The following is a 22,635-nucleotide window of genomic DNA, read 5'->3' on the forward strand; positions in this document are numbered from 1 at the left end:
TGGATTAGGCTCCTTCTTTAAGTAGTGAGTTTGTTGCCAGTAGAATGGAACAGTTGGGTGCTAACAGGACATCTGCCAAGCCTGTTGGCAGGGTCACCAATGATGGTCCCTTCCGGCTCTCAGATTCTAATTTTCTCAGTTTTATAATCTTATTTCTGAGACTCCAGTCATCCTTCAGCCCCTGACTTTGGTATCTTTACCTGTGTGTTTTAGCTTGAAAAGAGCATTCTTGCTCATTGTAGACTTGGGCAAGTTATGTGATACATGTTAAAGCAATGAGTTGAATTTTTTAAAAGTATGACTTGAGAGCTGGCTCTCAATATATTTCCCAGTGTTTGGGACAGTGGTAATACCTTTAAAGGTCAGTTCATAGTCTCCCAGAAAAATTGCTTTTATGTTTGAAAATTTTTTGAAAATACCTCACCGCTTTATTGTCATACTTCTTACTCCCTGGTCTTTTGTACTCCATGGTTGCTCTGTTAATAAGGTTGTCAGTTTTATAAATATTTAAGAAAAATCATTCTGCTTACAAAAATTGTATTTCACTCATCTTCTTCCAATCACCCTTACTGCTCTTTGTGTGAAAGCCTCTATTCTAGCACCAACATACAGTAGGCACCCTAGTAAATCTTAGTTCCTTTTTAATTCTCCATTATCATTGTATAGTCTTTCTTATAAGTACCTAACCTAGAAATAAACAACCAGGTAAGCAAACAAAACTGCCACTAGCAGATATGATTAATGTGTTTATTCCTTCTAAACATAAGAAATTTGCAAAAAGAGTTAGACTAAGGCAGAAGATGATCATTGTACTGAGAAGTAGTGACTGTTTTCTGTTAAATTCATTCCTGTGACTTGATCCATTTCAAACCTCAAGCTTTTGTGATTGTAATTGATGGCCATATTGACCTAGTTTTTTGCATCATAGATGTTACAGGGTCGTTTTAAAACCAACGGTGGCTGAAGACCTACCAAGTCTTGTTTGGTGACAGAGGAGCAATATCCCATGGTTTCTTTCGACTTGATTTTTAGAAACTGGCTTGCTTTTATTCTTAGAAATCCGAGAGGAGGAACGTCGGATGTTGGAAAAAGCCGGGTACTTTCAGAGCATCACCGTCGGTGTGGCTCCCATTGTGATGGTGATCGCGAGTGTTGTGACCTTCTCTGTTCACATGACCCTTGGCTTTGATCTGACAGCAGCACAGGTCAGTGAGCCCTCAGGGCTTGGGGACGTTTTAGAAATAACCACATATAGAGATGCTCTGGTTCTCTTGTTACTAGATTTGGATTTTTTTCATTCATGTGGTTAATCTGAGAAGTGGAAGAGTGGGGATTTAGCCCCAGTGCACAAATAAGTGTATGGGTTGTTTTACAACTTTGGGTTTTAATTCTCAAAATACAGGTCATTGTTTGATTCAGATTCACTGAGAATTTTAATTAGAGGTCTCATAAAAACTCTACCTTAAAAAATATATATCTGAAATATATCTGACTCGTACCACCATTTGACAGTCAAGTTACAGCCCTCCTTAAACCTGAAAGGAAATTGATGATGTCGTGTTACTTTAGTCGCATAACCTCATCAGGCTCAGTTTCTTCTCTTTTCCTATTTTCAGGCTTTCACAGTGGTGACTGTCTTCAATTCCATGACTTTTGCTTTGAAAGTTACACCGTTCTCAGTAAAGTCCCTCTCAGAAGCATCCGTTGCTGTCGACAGATTTAAGGTAAGTGGCTCCCTTCCCTCCTCCGTGTCAGGAGCCGTGGCAAAACTAACTGCTGCCTTTATTCCAATGGGCCACATGGGCTGGCTGCACTTGGCTTTTTTCACCTTTAGCCTTTCGGCAAGTTGGTAAGAAAGGGGGCAGTGGAGGAGACTCAGGGGACCTTTTCAAAGAAATATGAATTTTTACCTTTTGTAGACAGCCTAGTTCTGGGCTCCCAAAATTTCAGTGTTCCCCTTCAGAGCTAGTCGCTTCTGCCTGGACCTAACATGGATATATGTTATAATTTACTGGGTCTTTAAGTGATTCAAACCTAGGCAGTTAGAATTATCAGAAGGCTGTCAGCTTTTTCTCACCTTGATCTACATCTACATCGACCTCTACCAAAATACTGTCGGGAATAAGCTCTTTTTGATGCTTTTCCCTGCCCTGTGGTTGCCACTCATGATACAGGTAATGCAGTGACATGGGAATAGTCATAAGACTAGATCATACTGAGAACTGCAGTTAAGTACGTATCAGGGGTTTTTTTTTCCTTGCAGGTGGTTAGTTGATTGTGCCTTGACTGTGTTTTTTGTGCCTTCAGAATAATACAAATACATGATACAAGAGGTAGATATATTTGGGAGGGTGGAGGGAGATAGATATTTGAAAGTGGTTAATACTTAAAAAAAAAAAAAAAAAAGTCCAGCACCTGTGTGGCTGGACTCTCTTGACAAAGCCACTGCAGAGAGTAGCTCCTGCTAATACTTCTTGGCTGCTGAGAGCAGTACAAAAGCAAGGTCAGTACCTGGAAGGCTTGAAGCTCAGGTGTTTGAGGGATTGATACCATCACCTTAGGTGTTCAGGAGAAAACAAATTGGGTCTTCCTCTTAAGAAGAATGGAGAATAGCTTCCCAAGATTTATTTATATTTTACTTGTTTACAGTTAACCAGGTGAATTTTGTTTGGTCAAGAAAGCTAGTCCTCAAGAATGTGCCCCCCGACGCTAGCCCCAAGCCCTCCCTCTCCCCAGCCTGGCTGCTAGAAGGCCAAGATCCAGAGCCACGTGAAAAGAAATGGTCTAATTGTAATCAGAGCCTTATTTTGCAGAACCCACAATATCTAGTTTTGAAGAAGGCAGATTTTTTTTGTAAATTAAAAAAATCTTATTGGCTTTATTCAGCGATTCATGAATTGGGCAACATCCAATCTAGCAACTAGAAGGAGCTCCGAGGAGCTGTACAAAATGAAAGTCTTTTATAGGTAGAAGGGAGCAGGAACAAGGAAGTTATTCTAGGCAGAAAATCGCATTGGTTATTACAAGGTTACTTTCCTTTAGGGGATGGCAGGGGTCTATCAGGCAGGTTACCTAACTAGTGCTGATCAGGTGATTCCTGATTGACTTGTTTAATATTCCATTTCTGGGAGAGCTGAAACTATAGTTAGGTCTCAGTTTGGTGACGTGGGGCTTAGCATAAGTGACTCCATTTGGGGCCTGTTGTCTTGTTTTTAACAGCCCACAGGAAGCAGACCAAGAATTCATCCTAAATGGATCAATTTCCTCCTAAAAGAAAAATGCAACATTTTATATAGGATTTAACCAAGACCTAGAGTCTCATGATATAATATTCAAAATGCCCAGGATACAATCCAAAATTACTCTGCATACAAAGAAAGTCTAGATACTGAGATGACCCAAATGTTGGAATTATCAGAAAAAGACTTCAGAAATGAAAAGATAGAAATCTCAGTAGAGAAATAGAAGATATAGAAAATAACCAAATAAAAAAATGTTAAGCTAAGAAAATATATTAATCAAAATTTGAAAATATATTGGATGGACTTAGTAGCAGAATACAGGTGACAAAGGAAAGTCTGTGAGCTTGAAGATAGATCAGTTGAAATTATCTGTGATAAGCAGAATGTCCACCCCTAAGGCAGATGTTTTGAGCATAAATTTGTCCCCCTATTTGTTTCTCTGTCCTTTTTAGTGAATGGCTTTGGTGGCATTTTGGACGAAGGAATAGGATTTTATAGTACAGATTTGTTCACACACCACCCCAACCCCCTTATTTCTCGAGAGCTCTCTTCTTTTAACTTACTAGTGAGAACCTGTTTTAGCAGGTGGCTTTTCACGCTATAGATCCTTCCTCTATCCAGGAAGCTTCGGAGTTAATAATAGAAGCAAAATCACCCCCAGCTCTGTTGTATGCCTCATGAGAATGAGTCGCATTCTAGCTAATTCCTCTTGGCAGTCTCCTCCTTCCCCCCGCCTCCACTTCTGGGAGGATGATAACTTTAGAAAGGCAGTGAGAAGCCACCTTATAACTTTTCTGATAAGACAGTCACCAGTATAGTGTTGCCAGGTTTAGCAAATAAAAACACAGGTCCCCCAGTTAATAACTGCATGAGACGTACTTATACTAAAAGACTATTCATTGTTTATCTGGAATCAAAATTTAACTAGGCATCCTGTATTTTATCCGGCAACCCTATGAGTAGTCCCCTCTTCTGCTCAAAAGATACATTCTGATTTGATTGCTTCAGTGAGTGAGAGTAGTGTTTTGATGTAAAGTTGAGTTTTATGGTTTATGTATCTCTAAGATTCTGTTGTCCTGGCAGGTGCAAATCCAAGTAGATATAAATTTAGGTGTGTGGGGCGCTTGTGTGCCTCAGCATGTCCAGGCAGAGTGACCTGAAGCTGAAATCCTCCTGGGAGGGGTGCGGGGCTGCAGGGAGCCTGTGGGAAGGGAAAGTGTGGACGAGCTGTGCAAGCCAGAGGCACTAGCCTAGTTTTTATAGGCATGAGGCCTACAAGACCCATTTAGTAACTCTTTAGGAGAGAGAAATGATAGGAATTCTGTCAGCATATGGTTTCGCTCTGTGAAGGTGGGCAGAATATTTGGCATGTTACTCTCAGCCCAGTCTCTCAGGGAGGCTCTGAACAAATGAAACCAATGGCTCTTTTCAGAAAACTGAACTTTAAAAAAAAAACTACTTTTTTTTAAAGGTTGACCAAGAGTGAAGATTATCTAGGAGATTTAGAAACATGACATTTCTGGGAAGATCAGGGATTGGGAATGGATAGGAGACGTGGCAATTTAGGGATGCAAAGATCAAGCTTAGGAGTTTAGGATTTAGGAGAAAGAGCTTGCTCTTAGGCAAGGGGATTATATGGTACATTTAATAGCACCTGCAAACTTTAAAATAGTTAGGGGTTCTTGGTAACTAAGCAAAGAGTCCTGCCATTAAAAGTCATCTTTTCTCTAAAGACTTTCTAATGTTTAAAAAAAATTTTAATCGTACTGGGAATCCAACCGGGATAGCACCCTATAGGGAAGATCACTGGGTTAAGGGAGGTGTCAGAAGTGGGTTGAAAGTCATGGGCACATGTTGGTCCTGGGCAGAGGTTTATTATGGTCAGTGTTTCAGATCTAATTTCAGAGACACTTAGCTTTTCAAGCATTCCATTTTTCTTCCCCTGATATAACTCAGTGGGACTTGGGGAATGAATGGGAGGGAAGAGTCTTTCTTTCTTCCCAAGGATGTTTCTGAGGGAGATACCCTTCCCTTCCACGCAAGCCCTTTGTTTGAATTCTCACAAGTTCCGAGGCAGGACTTAGAAGACATGAGAACTTGTTGGCGAGAAGATGTACTCCGCCGTCAATAAAACCTTAGGTACTCCTTTCTAACCGGAGCGAGCTAGGCCTGGTCACAATCTCAGCTCTGCCTCTCCCCCTGACATGTGCGTGAGGGAAGTGCCTAGGCTTGGGGGTTCTGCAGGAGTGGTCTGGAAGGCAAACAGAGTGACGAGGGTCTGGGCAGGAGGGCAGCGTGCCCGCCCTTTGGTTTCCCTGCTTGCATTTTACTACCTGCTACTCAGCAACTCATGAGTGAGAACGGGGGCTGCAGACCAGTCAGTTAAATAGCCCTTGGTCCACATTAGACTGGTGGAAAAGGAAAGAGTAGTTTAGGATGTAACTGGTAGCGTCGAGTGTTGGGCCAGTTAAGTAAGCCCCTGTCCATCCCGAGGGTGTCCCCACTCTCCCGTGACCTCTCCGTGGGCCTGAGGCTGAGCTACACTAATGAGCTACCTTTTGCCCTTCAGCTTCCTTCCACTGTATAGCCTGATGTGTTTTGCTTCGTGAGTGTACGCCCTAGGCTTGTCTCCCTGGTCTTGATCCAGTGTCTCATCTTTGCACCTCTCTCACAACTCCTATCAGAGTTTGTTTCTAATGGAAGAGGTTCACATGATAAAGAAAAAACCAGCCAGCCCTCACATCACGATAGAGATGAAAAATGCCACCTTGGCATGGGACCCCTCCCACTCCAGTCTCCAGAACTCACCCAAGCTGACCCCCAAAACGAAAAAAGACAAGAGGGCTGCCAGGGGCAAGAAAGAGAAGGTGAGGCAGCTGCAGCGCACTGAGCATCAGGCGGTGCTGGCAGAGCAGAAGGGCCACCTCCTCCTGGATAGTGACGAGCGGCCCAGTCCTGAGGAGGAAGAGGGCAAGCACACCCACCTGGGGACCCTCCGCCTGCAGAGGACGCTGTACAACATCGACTTGGAAATTGAAGAGGTAACCATCTACCAGGTGTCTGTTCTGGCCGGGGTAGGCAGCTGCCGGTCCTTTTAGCAAAGGGCTTTCTCTCTGGGAGTGGTTTTGAACTAAAGAGCAAATCTGGCCAGTTCCACCTCTAGAAGGGATATTTAGGCATTTAACAGTAGAAATGAATAACAACTGCTCTCATGAGATAACTCATTTTATAAGCAAGGAAATGAAGCATTCGAGCGGGTTTTCCACAATGTTGCCCGGAATAGGTTTGATTTAGTTGTATGTGAGCTGTAATAATTATTTCTAGTTATTGTAACTCTGTGTGAGCTTATTGTTAGCACTGGGCTGTGCATAGCGCAGAACCTGACATACAGTAGGTACTCTCAGTGATGCTGTCCTCAGCAATTCTATTGTAACTTTATTTTTTAATGTAAGTAAAGGATCGTTATGGTATATGATGTCACGGCCCAGGTAACACAAGACTAGAGTCTCCCACAGGTCCTCCTATAGAGTGGCTGCCGTAGACACTTCAGGTTCAAGGCTTTTAAAATACAGAATATGACTGGGAGCCAGCGCCATGTTGAGGGCTGCAGCATCCAGAGGGTCCCAGGTGTATATATATCTACTCATTCCATTTTTGAGTGCCAGCTCCCTGCCAGGCACTGTTATAGAGTTGTGGATAGAGCAGCAAAAAACCAAATAGGCCAAAATCCCTGCCCTCCTGGAGTTTACCTTCTTCTGAGCAAAGATAGATGGTAAACAAGTAAAAGGGCTACGAAGAAAGGGGATAGAGTGCTTGCTGGGCGGGGAGCAGGTGTGGTCAATTTAAATAGGCCTCTTAAGGGAAGGCCTCACTTAAACTAAGATCCTACGTGCCATGCGGCCCAGCCAAAAAAAGAAAAAAAAAGTAATAACAGGCATAATGCATTTTTTACAAATTGAAGGCTGCTGGAAACCCTGCATCAAGCAAGCCTGTAGGCATTTTTCCATCACCATTTGCTTACTTCATGTCTCTGTCACGTTTTGGTAATTCTCAAAATATTTCAAACCCTCCACCAGCAAAAAGATTACGACTCATTGAAGACTCAGATGATGGTTAGCATTTTTTAGTAATAAAGTGTTTTTAAATTGGTATTTACATTGTTTTTCTTAGACATAATGTAATTGCACATTTAGTAGACTAAAGTATAGTGTAAACATAACTTATATATGCACCGGGAAACCAAAACATTCGTGTGACTCGCTTCATTGCGATATTTGCTTTACTGTGGTGGTCTGGAAGCAGACCCACAATATGTCCAAGGTATGCCTGTATTTGAGCATAGGCTTGAAGGAGCGAGCCACATGGATACGTGGAGGAAGAAGAGCATTCAGGCAGAGGGAACAGAAGCACGAAGGCCCGGAGTGTGCAGTGTGCCTGTCACAAGAGCAGAGTGAGCATGGGAGAGAGGGGAGGGCGCTGAGGGCAGAGAGGCTTGGGGCGCCAGAGCCTCCTGGAATGATTTCCGCTTTACTCTGAATGGATAGAGAAGCCGTTAGAGGGTTTGGAGGAGAAGAGTGATGTGATCTGACTTACGTATGAATAGAATCATTCTAGCTTCTGGATTCAGAAGAATATGTAGGGAAACAAGGAGGGAAGTGAGGAGAACCAAGGAAAAACATAAGAGTTTTCTGGACCAAGGGTGGTGGTAATGGAGGTGGTAAAGAATGTTTATCTACTTAATTGGAAGTGGGCTTAGGGGGTTCTAATGCGGTGTGAGGCCTGTTACACAGATCCAGAGCTGGACTAAAGGGAAAACAAAAAGCTCCCAGCTCTTGGAAGCTATAGACAAGAGCTGGGGGAGATGGTCCTCTATGAGACCACCTGAAACAACTAGCATGGTTCATCATTGGAGGGCACACAAGTCAGTTTTTTTAACTCCAATTAACTTTTTTTAAAATTAATTAATTAATTTTTTTATTTTTGGCTGTGTTGGGTCTTCGTTGCTGCACGAGGGCTTTATCTAGTTGTGGCGAGCGGGGGCTACTCTTCGTTGTGGTGCGCGGGCTTCTCATTATGATGGCTTCTCTTGTTGCGGAGCATGGGCTCTAGGCGCACGGGCTTCAGTAGTTGTGGCACACGGGCTCTGTAGTTGTGGCTCACGGGCTCTAGAGTGCAGGCTCAGTAGTTGTGGCGCACAGGCTTAGTTGCTCCGTGGCATGTGGGATCTTCCCGGACCAGGGCTCGAACCCCTGTCCCCTGCATTGGCAGGCGGATCCTTAACCACTGTGCCACCAGGGAAGTCCAGACTTCAATTAACTTTTAACAGCAGGCTCCTTATTTAATAACAATTATCTTGATTGAGGCAACTATATCACATTGCAGATCAGCTCTATTAGAGGATTATTCCTTGTAATCAGCTGAAATTTACTCTTCTCCTTTCTATCTATTGATCCTGCTTCTGCCCTTTCCAGCCCATGTTCACTTGACAGACCTTTAGCTATTTGAAGAGATACCACAATTCCCCCAGCTGCCCTCTTTAGGGAAGAGGTGGGAAGTTAATATTTGCCTGATGTCTTCTGTGCCCCAGGCACTTACTTCATTGTTGACATCTTTAGTCACCATTTAGTCATCGGAACAGCATTTTCTCTGTGTTAACCTGACCGACCTGAGCAGAGTCTGAGCCTGTGACTTGGTCTCCTCATCATGACCGGGCTGTAATCTCTCAACCTCCTGAACCATGTCAAAAACTTTGTCCAATATACTTTTATTAAGTACCAGACACTGTGTTTGGTCCTGCAAGGATGGCTCCTTCCAAGTTGCTCAAAGCTCAGTTAGAGAGACAGTATTCGTTTAAGTAATAAGACCAACTCCACACAGTTGGCAAGTGCTGGTGGAGCTGGGATTCAAATCAAGACCTGTCTGCCTCCAGAATCCATGCTTTTTCCACACCACCACTCTCCATGCCTCTCCTCGCTGCCAGTCTTGAGGCAACAGAGTGTTGCTGAACAAGTGGCCCTGTTAAAATCATCTGTCTGTTCTTGGAAACGTTTAACACTGCCCATGGAGAACTCATCATTTTGCCTGAGGATATTCAGTTAATCACAGGCTTGGTTTTCCACTTTCATGTGGGATTAATGGTAAAAATATGCCCTCAGATTCTTGGAGGTGTTTTGTAGAAAAATGGAAACAACAGTGCACAGTGCACATAATTTTTATGAAAATGATTTATAGACCCTGGAGAAAAAAATCATATAAAATAAAATGAAAATTAGGTCATTTTCAAGAGTCCTGTCCTCTCTTCCAAAAACAACAATAAAAATAAACAAGTTATCAAAAAGCATGGGTTACCAACAAAGTAGGAAAGGAAGTAGGCCTTTCTAAAAGTGATGTGGGATACCTTAATGTCTGTGGCATATTTAATTTTTCCAAAAGGCTTACACATCTGTTACCTCAGTGCATCCCCACAGAAACCCTATGACGTGGGTGGCTGATGAGGGAGAAAAGAGGTAAGTGACTTGCTGGGTCCTCAGGATGACATTCCCATAGTGATGGACTGTCGTTAACATTTTTTTCTTCAAAGAAGTCCGAAGTCCTAGAGATGAATGGTCAGTAGTGCTTTAATGACCTTCCTCTCTCGTGTGCTTTGTCCAGGGTAAACTGGTTGGAATCTGTGGCAGTGTGGGAAGTGGAAAAACCTCTCTCATTTCATCCATTTTAGGCCAGGTAAGATTTTGTTATTGTCCTTGGCATTTTCTGCTTTCTCTGGATTCTGCTTAGCCAGAGTTTCAGGACAAATGAACTTATTTCCTGAAGAGAGTCAGGAAAGGTGGAAACAAAATGACCCTAGGTCTGTATCATACCCCACCCCCTGCCTGTTCCCCCCACTTTCCTATGCCTTAACAACAGCACTGTATCTGGAAGGGGGCTGAATGACTGATTGACACCCAGCTGGAGTCATTTGTTTCTCTTGCCTTCTTTTATTCAGCATGTATTTACTGAGTGCCATAGGTATGCCGGACAGTGTGTTGGGAAATGTCAGAGGTAAGGGATGGACAAACTGCAGACTGCCAACAAATGGACCAGCCTCACCAGCCTCCCTGTCAGGGAGAGAGCCTTCAGGATTTGATCTAGAAGTGAAGACCCACTCCGTTTTCAGCCTAACCATTGAAAGAATTATGCCCTCAAGGAGTCCATGGTCTGGGACTTCCCTGGAGGTCCAGTGGTTAAGACTCCGTGCTCCCACTGCAGGGGGCGCGGGTTTGATCCCTGGTCGCAGAATTAAGATCCCGCATGCCACGCGGCGCTGCCCAAAAAAAAAAAAAAAGGAGTGTCCATGGTCTGATTGGGGTGCTAGGCCTTGTAGACACACAAGCACAGCACAAGGCAGTGAGTGAATAGTGCTCAGAGGGCCCGGAAGAGGGCTGTCAGCATTTGGATTAAACTAGCTTGACTTGTTGGTTGAGATGAGGATAAACTTAAGGTTATTCCTCCTGATGGATGAAGTCCTCTGAGTCATTTGTCCATATTGAGGAAATTAAACAAATGGGAGAAGGGGCCGGGGAAGATTGTTTTGTAGCATCCAGCCTGTGGAATATTTGGTCCTGTTCGGCATCACTGTCACAGTTGGTGGAGTTGTGGCTCTCCTCTAGAGCAGTGGTGCCCGGGGTGGTCTGAGGAAGCCTGTATTCAAATCATCGGGAGGGGCAGCTTCCCACCCACACCTGCTTCTGCTTTATGAGGCTGTACAGTGGTTGGGCTCAGCCACTGGTCTTCGTAAAAAGCCAGAGACCTCCTATGTAATTTCTGATCATCAGCCAGATTTCAGGGCCAGTGATGAGAGACACAGGTGGAGTGAAGGGGAAGGAGGGTTAGTGGGCAGCAGTTAAATTGAAAAATGAGTGGGTCTTTGCTTCTGGATCAAATCCTGACAGCCTTCTCTCTGACAGAGAGTCTGGGAATACCGGTCAGCCCTGCTTCTTTAGAGTGTAACTCTTTGTTGGCGGTCTGCAGTGTGGGGTGTTTGTACTGTAGCAGCCGAGAGAGCTGGATTTCCACAGTTAGACCCTCAGGGGGTTTCTGAACACTTGAGTGCATTATCAGTGTACTTACCTGTTTGGGGGCAGTTGTGGTACTGTGTTATGGCCTGTGTGTGTACACTGTGCATTACCATGTTTGAGAGGACAAACTTGTATGTGCAGATTGGTTAATGAAACTGTTTCAAGCTATAGCATTCCTAACCCAAGACAAACCTCTACTGTTAGTTCCAAAAGGAACACTGAAAGAGCATAAAATGGGTAAATCGATTCATGTCGACCACTGCAACTGAAAACACAATTTAAAGCACATGGCTCATCATGTAGTCTCTTCATGTTGGAGGGGAGGGTCTGTCATCATTGTGTAGATACTCAATAATACTAGTTGATGTCTAACTGGAATTTTTTCCCCCTCTGGTCCTCATTTTACAGAAGCAGCTGACGTAGCCAACAGCCTGTATTAATTCTGTGGATGAGTGGACCTGCGCTCATCTTGAGGCAGGGACTAGCTCTAAATCTTTACAGCATACTCCCCAGGGGAATTCTGCTTGTGCTTCCTTCAATTAGAACAGTTTGCAGTTAGGAAAAAAGGATAATAAAGTAGCTTATGGGTTGCTGAATGAAGTATTTGTTCATTCAAGTCATGGGTTATGCTGGGCTCCCATCACACGTAAGCAAGGAGAACTTTGATTTTCTTGACTGCTGTAGCTACTGTTGTAGCTTTGCTCTCTGTGGAACAAAGGTGAGGTCCAGATTTGGGTTCAAAAAGCATCCAAGGAAATTGCCAAGATTTTCAACTCCATTGTGGAATGTCGGGGGTTCTGCTGGCTTAGGGTGATGGTTTTGCGTTGTGATGCCATTAGATGGTGTCTCTTTCCCTAGATGTCACTTCTAGAGGGCAGCATTGCAGTCAATGGAACCTTCGCTTATGTGGCGCAGCAGGCCTGGATCCTCAATGCCACTCTGAGAGACAACATCCTCTTTGGGAAGGAATTTGATGAAGAAAGGCAAGGAATGTTTGGTTTCTGTCATGCTTTCATCTTGGCTGTGTGAGACACAGGCAGCCCGAGTCAGCAGGCTCTACCCCAACCGTGTCCCTGATGCTGGGTCTCTTTGTGTCCTTCAGATACAACTCTGTGCTGAACAGCTGCTGCCTGAGGCCTGACCTGGCCATCCTTCCCAACAGTGACCTGACGGAGGTACAAGTCTTCTGTCCCTGGTGGGCCAGGGTGTTTAGCAGAGAGGATTCTGGAAGATAGGTGGCAGGGCTATGTCAGAGCCACCTCCTAGGAGTGCATCTTAAATGCATGGGAGAAGAACCTACATGGGAGTTTTACTTTCTCTGGGACTTTATGTTAGGAAAGCATTTGGTCCTTAGGGCAGGAATATGAACACTACCTGTTTTAAGCATATAAATATTTCATGTCATGTGGATTTTAAACAAAATCCCATTGTTGGTTCAGAATTCATGTTTTCTACCCTATTCATTTTTAAAACCAAAGTCAAGCATGTGCCTGTTCAGCTTCTTCTCCTGAACTTCATTCTGCCAACTTCCTTACTCACATATGGTCTCTAGAGAGGCCTCTCCCTCTAGAAAGAAAGAGTCCTTAGCACAAACCCGCCTTTCTTTGCCTCTCTGCCGTGGAACAGTTCCCAGAGGCTTGTCTTTGGAACTGGCTAGTGCCTTCAGTGTTGACACTCACCTCCCATGACCTGCCCTGGAGGTCTCTGGGGCTGACTCTTTTATTCAGCTGACTTCAGTTTAAGCCCTCAAACCAGATTTGAATGGTTTGATTAGTTTACTGGTTCTCAGATCCTGGTCGCCTGATTAGCAGCAGATCAGCAGCATCACTGCAGATTCTCAGCCACACCCGAGACCTACTGAATCCAAGACTCTAAGGGTGGGGCTCCACAATATGTGTTAACAAGCCCTGCAGGTAATTCTCATACATGTTCTTATTTGAAAACCTCTGAATTAATTGAATTTTTTTTAAGGATAAGGTTTTTAAAAGATACAGAGCCAGTTACCGTTTGACAATTGATTTTTTTTCATTTGTTTATTTAGTAACATTTATTAAGTGCTTGTTATATGCTGGCTACATGTGCAGAAGCTGCTGGGGGCACTGGGAATATAAAAGAAAAGGACAATAGTCTGTGTCCTCAAAAAGCTTACAATCGAGAGAGACATCCCGACAAATAGGCACAAAATAGGCTGATGAAAGAGTCCCCTTTCTTTTGGGTGTTAGTGGAGAGGGGGAGGAGAGGCTTCACAGAGGAGAGGACGCCAGAACTGAGCAGACACAGTACAGGAGAAGGCATGACAGTGGTGGTGTGTGTTCATAATAGACACACAACTGAAAATGCTCAGATCCCAGGGTATGGAAGGGGGATTGACAGTGGAGGCTGAGAGTTGCTGGGAAGCCAGGTGGTAAAGGGCCTGCTTTGTCTGCCATATTTGGGGGCTTAGATTATGTCCTTTAGGACTAAGCAAGGGTGGGACATGGTCAGCTTTGTGTTTTGGAAAGGTCTTTCTTCCCATGGAGAATGGATTGTAGCGGGGCATCAAGAGGGCGTGGCAAGGCTCAGATACAGGATTGGTTAGTAACCAGATGGTTGTGGGAGAGGAGGAGGCATCTGGGCTGATGCCCCCCCAGTTCTGTGTGGGCCCTGGAGGACATGGCGGCACTTCATCCAGGTGGGGAAGTGAAGAGAAGAAGCTGGTTTGGGTGGAGGAGAGGTGAGGTGACTGGGGTGATCACTGAGCATTGTTCTGGACTTGAGCTGGAGGCTTCCTGTGCTTTCTGGGCTCCTATAGATTGGCGAGCGAGGAGCCAACCTGAGTGGTGGGCAGCGCCAAAGGATCAGCCTTGCCCGGGCCTTGTATAGTGACCGAGACATCTACATCCTGGATGACCCCCTCAGTGCCTTAGATGCCCACGTGGGCAACCACATCTTCAACAGTGCTATCCAGAAGCACCTCAAGTCCAAGACGGTTCTGTTCATTACCCACCAGTTACAGGTATGGTGCTTCCTTCCCCAGGCTCCCCACCTTGGCTTGGGAAATCAGAAACAGGGAGGTGGGCTTGGTCCAGGTACCTTTGTGGGGCTCCTAGAGGTCCCTGGAATCATGAGTGTTCACTTCCTCAGCAAACAGCCCCCTGTCCCGTTGTACTAATAAAGTTTGTTATATCAGATGGCCATCTGAATCAGAGATCCTTGGAGCATGTTAGCTTCTGCATGTAAATCAGTAAGTAAAAGGGCTGAGAGGAGTAGACTGAAAATGGAGTTTGGGTATGAGACAGTTTGGAAAGGGTTGTGTTAGCATCTATACGCAAGTGGGAACTGTTTAGGGAAAACAAGCTCTTCTTCCTCTCTCATTCCATGACCAGCAGCCACTTCAGAGAGCAGCTCAAGGATGTTACCGTCTGCTTTGAATATGTTGTCAAGTTTGGGGGGCTAACCCCCCATTCTGCCGCAGAAAGACTGTAATTGTATGTACTTCTGAGTGCAGGGAAGGGATGTGAAGTTTAATGCAGACCTTTGTGTGGCTTCATCAGCAGATTTATGTCAAAAATTAGAGGAACTGGTTTTTGAACTACATCACGAGGCAGGACAAACTAAAGCAGGGGTTCTCAGTCTCAGCACAGTGGGGTTTGGGGGCCAGAGAGCTCCCTTTTGTGGGGGGCTTGTCCTGTGCATCCCTGGCCTCTATCCACCAGATGGCCGTAGTACCCCCTCCCCCCGAACTGTAACCACCAAAAATGTCTCCAGATATTACGAAGTATCCTCTGGGGGGCTTGGTCACCTCCAGATGAGAACCGCTGAACTAAGGTATAGGCGTTTGGATGTATTTGCACAAATATCAGCCACACTATGTTGTCCCTGACTTTGTCTCCAGTACCTGGCTGACTGTGATGAAGTGATCTTCATGAAAGAGGGCTGTATTACAGAAAGAGGCACCCACGAGGAACTGATGAATCTAAATGGTGATTATGCTACCATTTTTAATAACCTGTTGCTGGGAGAGACACCCCCAGTTGAGGTAAGATTCGTGGTGTGCGTGTGTGTGTGTGTGTGTGTGTGTCTTTCCAGCAAGAGAGATAGGACCGTAGTGAGTGATGGAGAAATCTCAGCTGAACTCATTGTCCGTGTCTTGTTGGCAGGGGCCCTGTTCTCTGGTGACCAGATTGCTGTGTTTTAGTCCGCATACTGGTTCTATTGTACGAGGGCAGGGTTGTGGGGTTAGAGAACCGAGGTCTTCTGTCACTGAGAGTTTATCAGCAAGGCAATGACAAGGAGAAGGACGTGGGCTCAGTGTGTGCTGCTGTTCAGTCATAACTTAGTTTCCTAAACTCCATCAAATCCTGACTGAAACATTAGGAAGCTCCTTTCTTAATAATCAAATGAATCAGGTGGCAGAGAAGAGACATTAAATACTGCATACATTTGAAAATTATCCATGGTGTCTTGGCTGCCGACTTGACACTCATTAACTAGTACCAGCTGTGTCCCAGTTCCTGGATTAGGCACTTTATAGCTGTCATCCTGTTCAGCCATTTTAACAGAGCTCTGCGGCCAGATATGATTATCCCCCAGTTGTACAGCCGAGGAAACGGGGGCTCAGAAGGGTTGAACAGCCTGCTGGAAAGGTCAGTTCGACTCCAAAGTGCTCCTTCTGCTACGCTGCCGGGCCTCCTGCAGCAACACGGAAAGCTGGCCGCCCCCTCTGGGCTCTGAGTTAGGCAAAGACAAGGGCATATGTAGAGCTGGCTCTCGTATTGACCTTTTTATCCTCTGGTCGCCTTGGGTCCTAGGAGTTCTCTCAGGCTGGGCTAAAAGCCGCTTCTTAGCTGCTAGGTCATTTTGATGTTGAGTAGGATGAAAGCAAAACGTTATTGGGACCTTTTCTGGGACTCTTATTTTCAGTGTTTGGGTATCATCCTGTTTGATTTCAGGTTCAGTACAACTCATTGTTCATGATGTGTTTTAGGCCTTTTGCGAGGGTCATCAGTAACTGCTATAGAGACACCTGATCCAGATTTGGATTTTATGATCTCTCCCTGTGACTCTCACGGTACTTTGGGCTCTTCAGATTATTTCCTCCTCACTGTACACATGGAGGGGAAAATGAGAGGGAGAGAAGCTAAAACATGAAATGTCCAAGGAGCAGAGGAATATCGAGAGGGAACATGTTGAGTGGAGGAGCGTGCTTTCAGTATATCACTTCACTTTCCTGAGCCTCAGTTTCCTCATCTTAAAAATGGGGGTGGCACCTGCCTCTTTGAGTTGGTGCATTTGAAATAATATGTAATGTTCTTATCCCAGTCAGTGGTCAACAAATAGTAATTTTCTCTTTAGAGAGTGCATTTATTCATGCACTGTGGTAAATGTAAAATTTAGAGTCCTATCTTATGTTCCAGATGTGGCTCTAAATTTTATATTATTTTCTGATTTTTTTTTCACTGTCAATTTAAAAAACCTAGTTGGAGAGCAAACGGGGGTCATGAGGCTGACAATGACATAGAATTAAATGGAATAAACTATGTATAGAGAATTTCCTGTATAAAGATATAAGAGGAACTTGGAAAGGAGAACATTAAGTAGTTTCTGTTATCTCAGGTTCAATTTGATGAATGTTTTGTTAAGTCCCAGTGTGCCCTATTATGGGCAGTTCTGGGTGCTGGGCCCTGTGTAGGTTATAACCATGAGTGAGATGTCATCTCTGTCCTTGAGGGACTCACAGTCTTCTAGGGAAGACCAATACTTTTATGCTCGTACAGGGGACATATGTAACAACACTAGGTCACGTATGTAGCAACATGCTGTGAAAGTACTAACAAGTGCCTGGGAGAGCAGGGGAGGGTGAACTTTATTCTAGAGGAGTGTTAAGTTGCCTCAGGGAGAATTAAGATTTGAATCCATCTGAATGGGGACAACTGTGGTTGAGTTGGGAGAGGAGAGGAGCATCCAAAGTGAAGAACCAGCGTGGACAGAAGTCTAGAAGTGGGAAATGGCAGTGTGATGTGAGGCATGGCTAGGCTAGGGCCAGAATGTGGAGGTGCTGCAAAAGCAGGCTGAGAAGTGGGAGTTTGTCCCATGGTAGATCTATGATTTGATTTAGTGACGTGGGGATCAGAGATGGAAAGAATGGAAGTGACCCCAGATCAAATACTCTGGGCAAGTTGAAATGGATGAGAACAGCATAAAGGCTACTGTGTTTGGAGTTTAGGTCTTTAGTGACTTTGGGGAGAGCAGTGTCAGTGGAATGGTAGGAACCCAGCTCAAAGACTTAAGGAGTTGGGGAAGTTACAGAGGTTAACTTTTAAGAAGCTGGATGTGTCTCTTTTCAATAAGAGCAGCAGCTCGGTGGATGATTCGCTAACATGTCCTTTGGACATTTGTCTGAATGGCCATATCATGATGACGGAGACACTTCTTCTTTTTTTTTTTTTTTTTTAAGATTAATTCTAAAAAGGAAACCAGTGGTTCACAGAAGAAAACACAAGACAAGTGTCCTAAAACAGGATCAGTAAAGAAGGAGAAAGCAGTGAAGCCAGAGGAAGGTAATGAACTTTTCTGAGATTTGTCATTAAAGTTTTTTTTGGTTTTTATTTCCACTGAAGCATTTTATTTGCACATATGTATTGAAGCATTGACGCATTTTATTTGCATATATGTATTACATCCCTAGAAAAAGGATCCCATGGTTTTCCCTCCAGTGTGTTTTCACACACTTGCTTTTTCATGGTCCATGATGCTAGGTGAGGTTGTCAGTACAGTGAAACCAAACTGACAGGATGGGACCTGCCATTTTTCTACATCTTTGTGTTGCCCATCAAATCTGGGGCTGATCTCTCCACACTTGTTTAAGTTCACAGCAGTTTTCCCAGCCCTGTGATTGTCAGTTAAATTTGCCAATATAACCATGCTTCACCATCACAGTTAGAAACCAGGTGATGACTTTGGAGCATGGCCTGATAAGAGCCTGACGTTTCCCTCTCTTTTTCCCATTGATGATGCTCTTGAGAGCATCAGCCAGCCAGGACGTGCATGAGCACCATTTTGGCAGCACAGAAAGATGGTGGAAAGTGTGTCATTAAAGTTTATCAGAAATTACGCCATGTGGTAATTCATGCTGTTTGATAGCATTGTGTGTTGTAGAGCGCCTGGCCTTATATTTCTAGAATACCAGATTTTTGTATGATTGTTGGGAGACCATGAGGCACCTTGTGTTTGCTTAAGCCGACCAAGGCAACAAGAATGTCCTTTAATCCTATGCCTTCTTTTCCTATGCAAGGTGGGGTGAGGTGTAGGTAGTCATAGCTGAGTCATCTTGACTAAGCAAAAATTGAATCGTGGGTTCATCTCTGCTCTTTAAAAGTCATGCCAACCAATGCAGAGGCATGCCAGCTCTAAGAATGCCTACATCCTCAGAACCTCCCCTGTTACAATGATACACTCCTCTGCTTGTCCCAAGCAGACTGCAGCAGGGCTGTGGTGAAGAGTTACAGCCAAGGTTTTTCCTACTTGATTTTCCTATCCAGAGTCCTTGGTCCTGTTTTTTAAACCCTTTATCTTATCAACTGAAACAAATCTTGGGAGTTAGAAAAGCTATATGCAATACCTTAGGCATTTTCACTTTTGTGAACTTTAAGCTGCATATCAGTTTGCAAAGAATAAGAATAATAATAAATAAAAATGCAGTCCTGTTTTAAAGTTCTTTCTGTTGTGTCACCTCCTCACCTGACATGTTGAATCCAGGACCTTTCCTGGGTTTTCCACTGCTTTTTTCATTTCCTTGTTCTTAAAGCATTTGGTATTAGGAGGTGACCATCCTGATTTACCACTCCCTGCCTCTTGTCTTTCTTTTAATTAGCCACATATGAGCTTTTGAATTCCGGTGTGATTTGAGATGCCTTACTCTCACACACACAAAGCAAACACAGCACAGAAGCCTGAGACATCTGTCAGTTCCTGCCATAGACAGTATAAAAGAAATAGAATGTCTTTAGGGGACATTTGTCCTTATTTACATAGCCACTAACCTGGAGACTCACATCACAAAGTGCTCAAGGCATGTGTGGCTTGTTCCAAGGTAATTACACATCATATATGATAAAGGGGAGGCTGCTTCCTGTGGGGCCGTTTCTCTGTATTCTCCTGTCAGCATCAATCACCTGACCAGCCCAGGGAGCCCCTAGGAAATATCCTGGAATCTCTTCTCTCCTCCCATAGCCAGTCACTCCGTCCTACTGAATTTACCTCCTGAAACTCCGTCCCCATTGCCATGACCCTGGTTCTGGCCTTTATCATCTCCTACCCAGACTGTTACAGCTGCCTCCTTTTAGATCTGTCCTCCACACGAACAGCAGAGAGATCTAGTTAAAAACCAGCCAACTCACTTTCCTGCCTGAGGCCTTTCAGTGGCCTCCCAATGTCAAAGCAGCATTTTCTAATCTTTTTCCTGATTTGGCACACACAGAAAAATGCCACTATTTCTTTGAGCCCCTGGGATGCATGGTAGAGGCTGCCTGAGGTGGCTGGTCTGGCCATCCCAGGCCCATCTAGTGCACAGCAGGGCCAGGGAGTCAAATCTCTACACCCCTGTAGCCCATTCTCTTGAGAAGTTCTTGTCTGAAGAATAAAGTTCAAATGCCTTTATCCCCTGACCACAGCCTACTTAATCAGCCTTATCTCCTGCCACTCCTTAGGCGCACAGAATGTTCCAGCCACGCTGAATTGGATATCTGTGTATACCGATTTGCTGTTTCCCCACACCTGTGCCCATCATTTCCCCATCTGGCCGACTCTGGCTTACCTTTCAAGACACGGTGTGGGGAATTCCCTGGCGCTTCCACTGCTGAGGCCCTGGGTTCAATTCTTGGTCAGGGAACTAAGATCCCACAAGCCACGTGGTGCAGACCAAAAAAAAAAAAAATACGCAATATGGACTGCATAGAAAGTCTTCCCGGAAAACTCCCTGCTAAGCCCGTCACAGCTCCCGCAAGTAGGTTATATGCATTTCCTGGATGTTCCTATGCTGCCCTGCAAATAGCTCTAGCGTTGGAGTTCGCACATTTTATTATAATTGTGTATTTATTTACCTGTTTGTCCTACTAGACTGTGGAAGGATGATCTGAGCCAGATCTCCAGGGCAGGGACCTGGTCTTAATCTCCGTTACCGCTCCAGGGCCTCATCCTGGGCCTGGTTCATAGTTGGTGCTTAGTAAATGTTACATGGATAAATGAATGCTCCTGATGAAGGGGAAATAATTCTCATCTAGACCTCTGTGAAACTGTAGGCTCCCTTTGATTCTGCTCTTCTACAGGTGACTTAGTTTTGAAAAGCAGCCTTTCCTTTCTGAGTTCGTGTTTCTCTTTTCCTTACCTAGGGCAGCTTGTGCAAATGGAAGAGAAGGGGCAGGGTTCCGTGCCCTGGTCAGTATATGGTGTCTACATCCAGGCTGCTGGGGGCCCCTTGGCATTCCTGGTCATTCTGTCCCTTTTCATGCTGAACGTGGGCAGTACCGCCTTCAGCAACTGGTGGTTGGGTTACTGGATCAAGCAAGGAAGTGGGGTAAGGTTCCTCATTAATGGGAAAATTATATGTCTAATAAAGTGGCCGTCTCTCCATAGTCCCTGTCTCTCCTTAGGGAAACTGCTCTAGTTTTCAGTTAAAAGAAGCAATGAACAAGGATTACCCAGGATAAGAGATGAGTCCCTAATGTAACCTCAGCAGATAATTGCTCCCTGACCAACTCACGGAGCAGTAAAGCTTATCAGTAGCAAACTGTAGGCTGTCTGCTGTCGTCCTTAGAAAAGAGAGAGGGAGCGGGGCAAAGTCTGCCTTGTGTCTGCCTCAACCAGGTCCCGGAGTTTTTGTCCTGTACCCTCCCTTGAGCCAAGAATGGCCCTGACGCGGGGTTCTTGGCAGTCCCTGGGAGTCTTGCCTCACAGACCCTTGCCTCCAAACAGAACACCACAGTGACTCAGGAAAACAGGACGTCTGTGAGCAGCAGCATGAAGGACAATCCTCTCATGCAGCACTATGCCAGCATCTACGCCCTCTCCATGGCAGTCATGCTGATCCTGAAAGCCATTCGCGGAGTGGTCTTTGTCAAGGTATGCACTGGTGGGGGCCTCTGCTCCTCCTCTCCCCAGTGGCTGTGTGGTCAGGACCCCGCCTGGCATCTCTCGGGTTTACTCTGAGTCGGGGAGCTCCTTTAAAGCAGGACGGCCCTCGCCGAAGTGACCTGCATCCCATCAGCCTCAGCTTTCTCCTATTAGCCACCTCCCTCCTCCATGGCCATTTGCCCTTCTCCGGCTTTGGGCGTCGGTGTCCTGTGGAGTGGCGACCCGTGGAGTGGGAGCTGAGCCTGCCTGAGTCCCGGATCTCTGATCACGCTGTGCTCTGCCCCTCAGGGCACATTGCGAGCCTCCTCCCGGCTCCATGACGAGCTTTTCCGAAGGATCCTTCGAAGCCCTATGAAGTTTTTTGACACTACGCCCACTGGGAGGATTCTCAACAGGTTTTCCAAAGACATGGATGAAGGTATTTCTCACTGCTTCTCTCTGTTGTGCTCTGGAGCACAAGCCAGAGCACAGTGGCTGTCGATGTTAGCGTCAGGAACATTTTAGTTTTGGCATTTTCTCCACATTGCAGCCTCTCTTTAGGCTGAGGACCTATCTGCTTTTTCACCTTTTGTCTGAGTTCTTATTTGATCTTATTTAAACTGAAAACCAGTTCAGAGCACTGAGTTAGCATAGAGGCTTTGGACAGGGGCATCTCAGAGTCCAAAACACATATTTACTTGTGGGTAGTGCATAGGTTCTTGGACACCTACAACCTCTGACAGGTTTGCTGGATGCTGGATGCTTCATGGACTGTGCCAGCACCAGAACTTAAATACAGTTGACCCTTGAACGACAGGTTGGCTGAATCCGCAGATACGGAAATATGGATGAGGAACCACATAGATGGAGGGCTGACTGTAAGTTATATGTGGATTTTTGACTGCACAGAGGGTCTGCGTCCCTAACCCCTACGTTGTTCAAGGGTCAACTATACTCCCATAGCCCATAATGATAGTGACGCTGCCTGACATTTATTGAGGGCTTACTGTGTAACAAGCAGTGTACTGAATGTTCTGCATGCGTTATCCTAATCCTCACAGCAGCCCTGTGAGGTGTGGATATCGTTTCATCCACTGAATACATGGAAAAACTGATGCCTAGAAAGGTTAAACAACTTGCTCAGGATCACACAGCTATTAAATAACAAGCTGGGAATTGAGCCCAGATCTTTTTGATCCCAGAGCTAATGTTTTTAACTACTGTACTGTGTTGCCTCCATAGAAGGA

The 22,635-nt window shown here is 45.0% G+C and overlaps 1 protein-coding gene and 1 pseudogene across 2 annotated transcripts in view; one reads left to right on the top strand and one right to left on the bottom strand.

Moving 5' to 3' along the window:
- The window catches only part of ABCC5 (ATP binding cassette subfamily C member 5), an 86,998-nt gene that overhangs the window by 35,423 nt on the left and 28,940 nt on the right, over nt 1-22,635 (top strand). For both annotated transcript variants that reach the window (XM_061194428.1, XM_061194429.1), the window contains exons 9-20: nt 1,057-1,205; nt 1,617-1,724; nt 5,927-6,283; nt 9,894-9,965; nt 12,158-12,282; nt 12,402-12,474; nt 14,091-14,294; nt 15,174-15,317; nt 17,736-17,838; nt 20,668-20,852; nt 21,251-21,397; nt 21,698-21,827. In XM_061194428.1, the coding sequence (XP_061050411.1) occupies nt 1,057-1,205; nt 1,617-1,724; nt 5,927-6,283; nt 9,894-9,965; nt 12,158-12,282; nt 12,402-12,474; nt 14,091-14,294; nt 15,174-15,317; nt 17,736-17,838; nt 20,668-20,852; nt 21,251-21,397; nt 21,698-21,827 (1,797 nt within the window). The remainder of the gene's footprint in view (nt 1-1,056; nt 1,206-1,616; nt 1,725-5,926; nt 6,284-9,893; nt 9,966-12,157; nt 12,283-12,401; nt 12,475-14,090; nt 14,295-15,173; nt 15,318-17,735; nt 17,839-20,667; nt 20,853-21,250; nt 21,398-21,697; nt 21,828-22,635) is intronic.
- LOC133093775 (small ribosomal subunit protein uS8-like) lies at nt 17,963-18,326 on the bottom strand (annotated as a pseudogene).

Source organism: Eubalaena glacialis, chromosome 6 (genome assembly GCF_028564815.1).
Source record: "Eubalaena glacialis isolate mEubGla1 chromosome 6, mEubGla1.1.hap2.+ XY, whole genome shotgun sequence".
NCBI lineage: Eukaryota > Metazoa > Chordata > Mammalia > Artiodactyla > Balaenidae > Eubalaena > Eubalaena glacialis.